The sequence below is a fragment of the Megalobrama amblycephala genome, linkage group LG24 (assembly GCF_018812025.1).
Source record: "Megalobrama amblycephala isolate DHTTF-2021 linkage group LG24, ASM1881202v1, whole genome shotgun sequence".
Classification (NCBI taxonomy): domain Eukaryota; kingdom Metazoa; phylum Chordata; class Actinopteri; order Cypriniformes; family Xenocyprididae; genus Megalobrama; species Megalobrama amblycephala.
Window position 1 is genome coordinate 12843326 of NC_063067.1, and position 12196 is coordinate 12855521.

General features: G+C 35.3%; 1 protein-coding gene across 7 annotated transcripts in view; it reads right to left on the reverse strand.

The window, feature by feature from the left end:
* The window catches only part of arhgef10lb (Rho guanine nucleotide exchange factor (GEF) 10-like b), a 55139-nt gene that overhangs the window by 12045 nt on the left and 30898 nt on the right, over window positions 1-12196 (reverse strand). For all 7 annotated transcript variants that reach the window (XM_048177717.1, XM_048177714.1, XM_048177716.1 and 4 more), the window contains 4 exons: window positions 11384-11499; window positions 9551-9678; window positions 8022-8122; window positions 7748-7869 (listed from right to left, as the gene is read on the reverse strand). In XM_048177717.1, the coding sequence (XP_048033674.1) occupies window positions 7748-7869; window positions 8022-8122; window positions 9551-9678; window positions 11384-11499 (467 nt within the window). The remainder of the gene's footprint in view (window positions 1-7747; window positions 7870-8021; window positions 8123-9550; window positions 9679-11383; window positions 11500-12196) is intronic.

Consider the following 12196-nt stretch of genomic DNA (forward strand, 5'->3'; position numbering starts at 1 on the left):
ATCATCAACGGCCCATATGTCTAGTGACAAACCCACCCCTGCCAACACTGTTATTCTTAATTAGGAGTACACGGTTTACCACAGCAAGACGACACATCAATCAGCACATAGTGTAGTAACTTATTTGATTATAATAGCTCCTAATTACAGCTCATGAGAAGTTTACAACAAAAGGTTTTAAGGGTTTCGTTTCACAACGGTATGTAACAATGAATGTATTGTCATGTCAAAACCCTTCCAGTAAATGTCATGGTGTACCCAATTAAGCGTAACATGACATAAAATACAGAAAAATGTAACTAGTTTCTGTGTTGCTATTAAAGTAATACTTTGTCATTGAAAAAAAAATGAAATTGAGAAATTTGGACCACTTGCCTGGTACTTTTGCTTTTTAAACCTTAAAAGCTCTAGTAATTGATGGTGCTTGTAAGCACCTTCTATTATTTATTTTACTTAGTTTTCCTTTTTTAGCAGCTTGAATAGACCATAATTACAGTACTTTGCTGTTAATCCTTTTGCACACACTCAAGACATTTCCTGTTACTGAGTTTCAAACTTTCAATTAGATGAAACAGATTTATCCTCAGCCAAACAACAGCCATTTTTCTACTTTTAGCTCAGACAAATCTGTAGAAACTTTATGAAGTTGTCCCTTTTTATTACTGATGGATGGATGGATGGATGGATGGATGGATGGATGGATGGATGGATGGATGGATGGATGGATGGATGGATGGATGGATGGATGGATGGATGGATGGATGGATGGATGGATGGATGGATGGATGGATGGATGGATGGATGGATGGATGGATGGATGGATGGATGGATGGATGGATGGATGGATGGATGGATGGATGGATGGATGGATGGTACTGCAATATAGTTTCACTAAAGGACCAACAAGCAACACAACAACATTTATCAAAATGGGGGACTGGGCAGTTTTTATCTGTAATGTAATGAGAACCTATTACGTTTTCATGACACATTAGCCTATAGCACATTTCCATGGTAAGAGGATGACCTGTTTAGATGAAACAGTCCTTATTGTGTTTGAGGAGGATCTTGCGTGGGAATCGCAGGCTGCCGCTGTCCCTCTCCTGCTGTGAGCCTGATGCTCAGCACTCTGATGTGCAAAACTTGCTGCAAACTCACTCTTCCTGGATATGCACTGTGGGAACGGAGCCCCTTTTCATCTTAAGCAATCTACTGGGGCCAAGGCTTTTATTTTCCCCTCCATGGAAAAACAGGCAGAATATTTAATATGTACATGAATTAGCCCACTGGAATTATTTATACAAGGTTCTGTGTCAGGCTTGTCATTTTCCTTCAAAATGTCGTGCTTCTGTATCTTACTGTAGCATTCTAGAAAAACATTTCTTAAAACAGAAGAATCCTAATGACCTGATGACAGATTTTTATGGTCCCTGTTCCAGCTTTCTGTCTCAGAGTTCTGATAATATGGGGGTGGATCGGGGGTTATATGAGAAGACAGAGTTAAAACACAGCCACATTTGTCTCACGGGTGTTCATCCTGAACACAGACTACACTTCACATCACATCACATAAGAATCTGCTTGTCTATTCCTGCATCTTCTCTAGCAGCCACAGATCTGCCTTGCTTTAATCTGCAGTAATGAAGGTATTTTCCCCCCACTCTTTTTTACCATCAAACATTTCCCACAAAAAAAGTTTCCTACACAAGTTATAGAAGTAATATTTATGAACTTCTTTAGATCTATTTTTGTCACATAAAAAATATAAACACAAAAGCTTCCGTTTATGATACACCTAGAAGTTTATCTTGTGCTCAAGACAAGAAATTTCACTTTTCTTGGAGAATAAGAATCTTGTCCGTTATTCAACAATGATTTAATTGGCTTGCTCAAAGCTTTTCTTGTTGCGCACTGGGAGAAAACTGCAAGCGAGGTGTTAGGGTTTGTTAGCATGGTCCAGTTAACCCCCGATGGTAGATGACGCATCTACCCAGTGGCCGGGAACCACACCTGGTTCTTTGACAAAAAAATCATGTGGCGAATTAATGAAAAATGTATAATAATAATATATTTCAAGTTGTACCGGCCAAAGTGTGGTTTCAGTGCTGTTCGTGTGACGGAAGTTTTTAATTACTCATAAATAACATTTCTTTTTCCTTGCAGGAATAAAATTTCTATGCCTTTGAAACCTAAATGTCCTCAAACCTTGCATGGGCTTAAGTCAGTGTGTGTCTGAATCATGTCTAAAAATAAGAAAAGTGGAAATGACACTTAGGGACAGCTAGACAACAACCTAAATATAATAGCACCATGATATTGAGTAACCAAACGAAGTAATAATCACATGATTTGGGCAGATCTTGCTTTACCTAGTAACATCAAATACCAATCATATTGTAGAATGCTTTACCATGCTCCTATCCTATATAAACTGTTGTATTCTTCTTGCTGGTGGGATTCTCTGTGATTGATACGAGGTCCTCCGGCCGTGAATTAAGCATATTCTAGGGCATAGTCTGGAGTCTATCTGGTTATTGCTGAGCAGCAAGTTAGGGAGCACTAGGATCAAGACGTTGAACGAAATATTATTGGGTGTCGATTAGGAGACACCCAGGTGATCAGGTAAACTTAAGTCAGGTGCATAGGGGAAAATCTACCACATCCGTGGGGTTCAAAACAGCAATCAACGGCAAACCACTGACATTTCTACAGTAACCTAGAGCTCCTGCACTCAGATTCAAGCAGCTATGCATAGCTTGTTTGTGGTAATGGCGAAAGAAAAGATTTTTAGAACAGCAGTTCCAAAAATCTTAATGTAAAAGTGTATATATATATATATATATATATATATATATATACACAGTTGTGGCCAGAATTATTAGCCCCCTTCATAAATATGATCAAAGATGACTCTAAAAATAAATCTGCATTGTTTATCCTTTTGATCTTTAATTTATAAAATTAGCAAAAATCTAACCTTTCATTGAAGGAAAAGAATTGAAAGTGGGGGGGAAATAACATTATGAAATAAATGTTTTTCTCCAAAACACGTTGCCCACAATTATTAGCACCCTTTTATTCAATACTTTTTGCAACCTCCTTTTGCCAAGAGAACAGCTCTGAGTCTTCACCTATAACGCCTAATGAGTTTGGAGAACACCCGAGAAGAGATCAGAGACAATTCCTCCATACAGAATCTCTCCAGATCCTTCAGATTCCCAGCTCCATGTTGGTGGTGCTTCTCTTCAGTTCACTCCACTCATTTTCTTTAGGGTTCAGGTCAGGGGACTGAGATGGCCATGGCAGAAGCTTCATTTTGGGCTCATTGACACATTTTTGTGCTGGTTTTGATGTTTGTTTTGGATCACTTGTCCTGACGGATGATCCAACCACAGCCCATTATAAGATTTCTAGTAGAAGCGGTCAGGTTTTGATTTTTTATCTGTTGGTATTTGATAGAATCCATGACCAGGACCTCCAGCACAAAAATAGGCCCACAACATTAAAGATCCAGCAGTATATTTAACCGTGGACATGGGGCACTTTTTATCCATGTGTGCACCAAACCCATCTGGTGGGTTTGCTGCCAAGAAGCTCTTGTTTTAGTTTCATCTGACCATAGAAGCTCGTCCTGTTTGAAGTTCCAGTCTTGTCTGACAACTGAATATGCTGGAGATTGTTTCTGATTCAATTTCATGTTCATGATCACCCCGGTGAGCTAAAAAAATTAAATATGAATGGGAATATACTTCAGACATATTTTACTCATAAAAAATTCTAGGGGTGCTAATAATTGTGGGCAAAGTGTTTTGGAGAAAAACATTTATTTCTTAATGTTATTTACCCCCCACTTTCAATTCTTTTCCTTCAATGAAAGGTTAGATTTTTGCTAATTTTATGAATTAAAGAAAGGATAAACAATACAGATTTATTTTTAGAGTCATCTTTGATCATATTTATGAAGGGGGCTAATAATTCTGGCCACAACTGTATATGCTCTGCTTTGCCAAGAGACAATTCGAAACATTTCACTGGGTATTTTTGCTTTAATGACCTTTAATGTCCTATAAATGTTTTGTATTTATGTCCATATAATCCACACAGTTAGTTATTAACAAGTAAACATGGATGAATGAGAAAGTAAAGAGCGGGATGTGCTTGATATTTATTTAAAAAAAAATTATATTAAAAGCGCAAAAAGCCACTTCAAATCCTACACAATTAATTCACTTCAAATCAAAGTATGAAGACACTTCTTCTTGGGACTTGTGAGCTACAGTACAGCAACATATTCAAACTCATATTGGGCAAGGCTGGCACTGGAGTGTACTTCAAAAAGGATGATGACAGAATGCAGATGAAAGCAGATGCATGTTTCGAAGGTTAAGACGAGTGTTTGTTCAGTACCAAAGAGGGAAGATGTATACACGCTAGCTGAAACGCAGGCTGACTGAATGCAAATGTAATCATACAGAACGTGAAGCCTTAGCTTTTGGGAGAAAGTTTGATTTGATCACAGACCAAAATACTAGGGACTATATTTAGTCCTCAATCTAAACCCTCTGCCAGCAATGAACAATGGGTCCTAAGGCTGGAACCGTATGACTTCAAAGTAGTACACATGCGAGGCAAAAAGAACATCCACCGTCAAAAGACATCAAAAATATCAAGATCAGGTTCAGATGAGCATGCGAGATTTATAGCTGTAAGAGCGACACCCAAAACAGCCAAAAGACGCATCAGCCACACATCCAGACTTGATAGTGGTATGGAAAGCAATCGTTAAAGGATGATTGAATCACTTCTTGAGAATAGTAAAACATACTCAGTGGCAGCAAATGAGCTGTGAAGTGTTTGTTATATTGCTTCCTATGGAACACACTTGCTATGGGACATTAGGGATTTGGGAAGACATTTGAGCTACACAAAAAATCATTTCATAGTTGTGAAGTGCAAAGCTAATGAACCAAAACCATTTAAACCCAAACCCATATTTTGTGGACAATGAGAAGACGTGTCCATAAACTACAATGATGAGTGCTGGTAAAATATATTGCGCTGTATTACATTTGTGCCATTTCAGGTTATCTTCACAATGTTTTTTTTTTTTCTTTACAAAAAAAAAAAAAAAAAATTTAACAAAATGTTCTTAAACAAAATAAATTTAGCTGGAAATTACTGTGTTGTAAATCCAAACATTTCTGAACACACCTTTTCCTGTAAAACCTCATCTGTTATCCAGCTAGATAACAGTATCTTAGTGGCAAATCTGAAGAACTTGCAAAAACAGTGTAAAAATCAACAAGCAACTCATTGAGGATGAATATTGAGATACTAACCTCAACACAATGGTAGTTCTATGACAAAATCATAACAGTACTACAAAAGTTGATTGGAAAACAGAACTAATAAAGATAATTGAAACTAGACTGGCAGAAGGACTTGGTTAAAAATGTGAAGTCCTGTGGATCAAAAGTACCAGCCAGATGCTGGAGGTGTAGATAGCAATGGCATATAAAATAGAAGATCAAAGCTATATGTAAATGTAAGGTAACATGTGTTTGATTCAGACACCCTGATTGCAAATACTATGTTAGAAAGACTGCCAAGTCACGATGGTGTGCAGTACTGATATGAACAGTTTAGGATGTTGGTCAAGCAATAAGCAGTCAATTACAGTCTACCACATGCATACCAATGACTGACTGTCTGAATGTTAATCGGAGTACGCTCTGCCTTGTCTTAGATCAAACGCTGACTACCCAAAGGAAATGTTTTCCCAAAAGATCTGGGAAAAAAATATTGCTCATATGGTTGTTCTTTCAGAAGTTTGCAGTTAAGGGTTATTTCAATATCAACTCTTTTTCAGATGTTTCTCTTAAAATGGTGTAGGAGAAATAAACATATACAAATGAGACAACTGTTGCTATACAGTACAAGATGTTTTTATTCTTGAAATCTAAGGTCTCCAGAAAAAACTGAGAAGATTTTGTAATCTCATTGCTGTCTAAGATAGGGGTTTTCAAACTTCTCAAACCTTTTTGATGTCAAGGACCTCCAAATATGACCCCCCTTGAGAGGGACCCCCTTTCTAAATTAAAAAGACAACTATATATTTTCATGTGCAAAGAGCCATTACTAAGAAAATTGTTTTCTCTTTGAGAGAAGTTATTAAATATTATATTAATATTATGATAAATATGAAATTTGCTTTCAAAATAAACGAGACGTTATCCCTTCTGTATTAAAAGCCAAAACCAATTATTAAATATTATATGGAAAATACTTTTAATTTACATTTACATTTTTATTTAATCTTTAATATTTAAAATTTATATATATATATATATATATTATATTATATTATATATATATATATATATATATATATATATATATATATATATATATATATATATATATATATATATATATATCCATAATATATTTAATAATTATACAAACATATATATATATATATATATATATATATATATATATATATATATATTATAGTTTGTATAATTATTAAAATATATTATAGTTTATATATATATATATATATATATATATATATATATATATATATATATATATATATATATATATATCATCTATAAACTATAATTTATAGTTTTATTTTATATAATTATATTTTAATAATTATACAAACATATATATATATATATATATATATATATATATATATATATACATACATATGTTTGTATAATTGTTAAAATATATTATAGTTTATATATATATATATATATATATATATATATATATATATATATATATATATGTTTGTATAATTATTTGTATAATTATTAAAATATATTACAGTTTATATATAATATATTATATATATATATATATATATATATATATATATATATATATATATATATATATATAAACTATAATATATTTTAATAATTATATATATATATATATATATATAAAATGAATAAAATCTAATATATTGTTTTAAATATATTTATATAACACATTTATATTAGTAAATATTATTCCAAAGTATTTTTATTCAATCCATAAATAGCATTCCAAAGCACAGTGTTAAAAATTGTGTTAATTAATAAACATTAAATGTTTAATATCTGCAGGCACCCAGCATCCCCTTGAAAACACCTTGTCTAAGAGAAACAGCTGAGATCTCTATTCTTTTTTTCCCTTAAGTAGAAGTAGCACAAGTCAGACTTATTTTTTAACCACTTACAATTCACATAAGGGGGAATAAATGATGACACAACTTTAATTCTTCAGGCAAAAAGTGACCAAATGACAAAAAACAATGACAAAAAAAACACTACTGTATGTAGCTGAATAGTTTCTCTGTGTTCTTTCTTAAAGGGATAGTTCACCCAAAAATTAAAATTCTGTCATTTACTCACCCTCAAATTGTTCCAAACCTGTATAAATGTCTTTGTTCTGCTGTACACAAAAGAAGATATTTGGAAGAATGTTTGTAACCCCCCAAATCTCACCCCCCCATTTACTACCATAGTAAGGAAAAAAAATACTATGGCAGTGAATGGGGGGGGTGAGATCTGCTTGGTTACAAACATTCTTCCAAATATCTTCCTTTGTGTACAGCAGAACAAAGACATTTATACAACTTGAGGGGGAGTAAATTTTCTTTGGGTGAACTGTCCCTTGAAGAATACACAAATGCAAATTGTTGGATGTCTGATAGAGTAGGAGTGGTTGAATGTCTCTCACTTACCTTCAGATCTTGCAATTTTGGGGTAAAAACAGGGACCCGGCAGGCCAGTAACGGGCACCAGAATGGAGGCTTAGTCTTTTCATCATCCTCAACACACACCCAGCCAGGCAAGTTCTCCTCTCCTACACACACAGTAATAAGCTTAGCCAGAGGCACAATACTGTCACTGAAAGCTAAAACTAGCACATTTATAAATGAGAATGAAGCCATGAAAATAATAAGTGAAAGATTCATGTCAACAACCTGTTACTCATGTCTGAGAAGCCACACTTACTCAGGGCGATTTTGGCCAGATGCAGGCGATTGACCCAGGAGATTTTGCTAATTGGACTGGGCGTACTGAAGACCACTGTGAAACTGACTGGACGGCCAGATCTGTCAAGAGATACGCACACACACACATGCACAAACTGTGAAAATCCAGGAGGGATTTAACACAATCAAAATCCAAGTGAAACAAAGCCTCTTTCAGATCCACGCATGACTAAAATTTTACAGTTCTATTTGTGCCAAGAGTCAAAAGAGTTTGTGTCTGCAAAAAACGAAAAAAGTAAGGCAACAACAAAAGACACAATTCAGCTTAAAGCAGGGGTCTTCAACAGGGGGTCCACAGCGGTACGGCAGGGGGTCCGACAATTACTGTTTGATCTCAAAATAATATGCATTATGCATTAAACAATATTGAGTTAATTTCACCCAAAGCTTTCATGGTGCTTCCCACACTATGGTGTATAACAGTAATGTAATGATTATGTTCCATTACTTGAATAAAAAAAAAAAAAAAAAAAAAAGTAAAAAGAGTAATATAGTGAATTATTATTAACTATTTTCTATTTGAAAATGCAATTTTTTTCCTGTGATGGCAAATCTGAATTTTCAGCATCATTACTCCAGTCTTCAGTGTCACATGATCCTTCAGAAATCATTCTAATATGATGATTTAGTGCAAAAGAAACATTTATTGAAGACCCACGCCTTAAAGGTGATAGAGAGGATTTTTTCGTCGACTGAGAATCCAAAGAATGTTAGTGAGTTTTTGAAATGAGCGCATGCGTAAGAACAGCCCCCCTCCTTCACAGCTCATTTCAAATGAACGCCTCCCAAAACTCGTGCACGAGTATTGGAACACGAGTGTTTACCACCGGCATTCGCTGTGTCGTGTTTTTTGGATTCATTATGTCGGACTCACCGCAGGTAACTCATAATTTGCAGTTGTTACTCCTGTCTCCTGACAAAAACATTGCATGCAGCGCCTGTGGAGTGTGGAAAGTTACTGGAGAGCGCAGCCGCGCACGTCTCTCACAAGGAACGTCACGGCAGTGAATTGACAAGCCAGAGGGCCAATCGTTTACGCGATTGGCTGATGTTTTTAAGGCCCTACCTCGTGCACAGATGATGTATATTAATATTATTACTTTCAGTGCACCTAATAAATAGTCTTTTATCAGTTAGTAAAGATAGTTTCAAGTGATATTGCAAAAATGTATAAAACAAAACATCCTCTTTAGCACCTTTAAACCCTAATGGTCCATTACAGTTCATGACCAGCGGTCTTAAAAGCTCTTAGTTCACCCTGTTTAAACTTCCATTTGATCAGCAAAGGTCTTTTGGCTGTGTAGAGTGATAGAGTAACTCTAAAATCCAAGAAATGCAAATCCTTCTGGTACTTTGCTGTGATGAAACGGATGAATATGCTTCAGTCGGTGTAACTGTCAAATCCACCCACATTTGAGGGGAATTTAATGCACAGCTCTATTCTGTGTAACCTGTGCCCACTGGCATCAGTGGGTAGTCAGCACTCACTTGTCAGGCTTCCCAGGAACCATCAGCCGTAGACGGCACTTGTTGGCACACTGGATCTCGTCCTCTTTGATGCGGATGAGCCTCTGAAGAGCCATGCACCAGTCCTGCCCCACCGTAGTGTTGAGATTCTGTACACGCACACAGTCACATTTACGGGAGACAGCTGTCAGACTGACTAAGCACCGGTTACCACACTTAGCACCCTGTTTTTTGACATTAGCAACATAATTAGCGCAGAGAGAGGTTAGAGAGCAAAAGAGCATCACAATAGGGACTAGGAATAGGCTCAACTTTTCAATTAGCAAGGTCGACAATTTTAAAATTTTTAGCAGGTGTGCTTTAAAAGGGATGGATTTCCAGAAGAAACTTTACTTAAAGCCTTTATGTATAATGCATTATGAAAGTGTTTCTGTTGAACACAAAAGAAGATATTTAAAAGAATGTTGGTAACCAGACAGTCAACTGTTTGATTACCAACATTCTTTCAAATCTTCTATCTTCTTTTGTGATGATAAAACGTTCACTTTTGGGTGAACTATCCCTTTAATTATGCCTTGTAATTCACCTTATAATGCATTGTATGATCTCATGAACAATTGTAACCACAGATTTAGTGTTATAATATATTTAATAAGTATAATACATTAAAACACATGACAAACAACCAATTTGAGATGCAACAAGGAATGTGCAAATATTACAATACATTTTAACTTTGGTTACAATTATTTATGAAATGATTTCATGCATTTCAACGTACATTATGAATATCTTTATAATGCATTATACACGAAGGCTTTAAGTAAAGTGTTACCGAAACTTCTCATTGAGGATGTTAGCATGCTGAAAGCATGCTGTGCTTCAGTGTGCTGCTAGAATGTGTGCACGATAAACTCTCTCAGAGAAGTTGCGTCTCTAAATTCATCCTCTTGACAGCACCGCCAAGCTTTTGTTACAAATCCACCGTCTTCAACAATACATTTCAACACAATTACTGTCGGACTTCAAAATCGCCCGCTGTGAGCAATGTTTCTGTTAGCATGCATAATCAGTTTTTCTTGTGGACTAGATTTGTGCAATAAAAGGTTGCAGATATTTAGCGTATATATTTCAAATAGCTGTCAGTAATCTTTGGATCTTAGTCAGGGTAGATGTATATTTAATAATTATTTCATTTTTAAATATTTACATTTTCGTTAATGAAAACAAGGCTGTGAAAGAGCCCATCCAATACTACCAAAGTATGGATATGAATTAAATATGAAATTTTGAATACAGAAACATTAAATTAATGACATTATAAATACAAATCTCAAACAATGATCTCATGCTGCTTTTTGGTAACCATGCCTCTATTTGAACAACCCTTCAGCAACATTTGATCTGTGTCTGGTGGAGACATCTCTATAATAAGCCTTAAGGGATAGTTTACCTAAAATGACTCGTATACTCGTATAGTAAATACAAGTTCCAAATAATCCAAATGTTCTCATATAGTTCCAAATCTGAGTGATTAAACACAAAAGAAGGTATTTTGAGGAACACTGGAGTCCAAGACACATTGAACCCCCATTGACTTTCAGTGTATGGACAACAATACACTTTTTTTCAAAATATCTTCTGTGTTCCAGATAATAAATAATGCACAACATGTGGGTGAGTAAATGAAGATCGAATTTTCATTTTTGAATGAACTATCCTTTCCTTTCAAGAACGACTAGTCATTCACATAATTATGAAAATATGTTTTGCACATCCCTAATAGATAGCGAATCATCTGATGACAGTCAGAAATTATCAGGTGTGCGACACTGTGATGATTAAGGATTTTACCTGGTACGATCCCTGCAGGGTGCCCACCAACAACGTGACTTCCTCTACCACAGAAAGATCATGCTGTAACTCCTGCAGTTCCTGGTACAGCCGTGGTGGTCCCAGAAACAGCTTTCCTGAACAAATAATATTTCCATGATAATCAGTAATTATATTCACATTAAAGCTTTTGGGTCTGAAATCATACACCTCCAGCAAATTCTTGCAGAGGAATGGCTGCGCTCAACTAACATTGTAATTCTGTGCAGTATTTGTATCAGGCTGAAAGCTCAAACACAGCAGGAAAGATGTAGAGAAAAAGTTGAAGTTTCTGATGCAAAAAAAAGAAGAAAAAAAAGAAGTCACCCAAGGACTTTTGGTTCATCTTATCCAGGGAATTAGACTCTCTGTTGTGTCCTCTGACTGTGAGTGTATATTTCCCATGCTGGAGAGAATGAGCTGGGTTTAAAATTGAGCTCTGAGGAAACCTAAGGTCTTCTGAATAAGATGAATGTAGCAGGAGGACTACGCACTGATATTAGTTCTGGGAGAGTTATTTGTTAAAGGTAAAACAATACTGTGGGAAAATTGGAATTTATTGTATCAGTGTCAGAGAACAGTCAAAATAATACAGGAGATTTAATATTAATACTAGTTGACAGTGTTTCCTGCTCCACTCTAATACCGCAAATACAAACAGTGCAACTAGTGTACTCCAATGAATTCACATTTCCATTCCTTTACAATTCATAAACATATTACAGTTATTTTAATGCAAAAAAGCTTTTGATTTGAATCACTGACTCAGTTACTGAACTGTAAACCACCAACTTC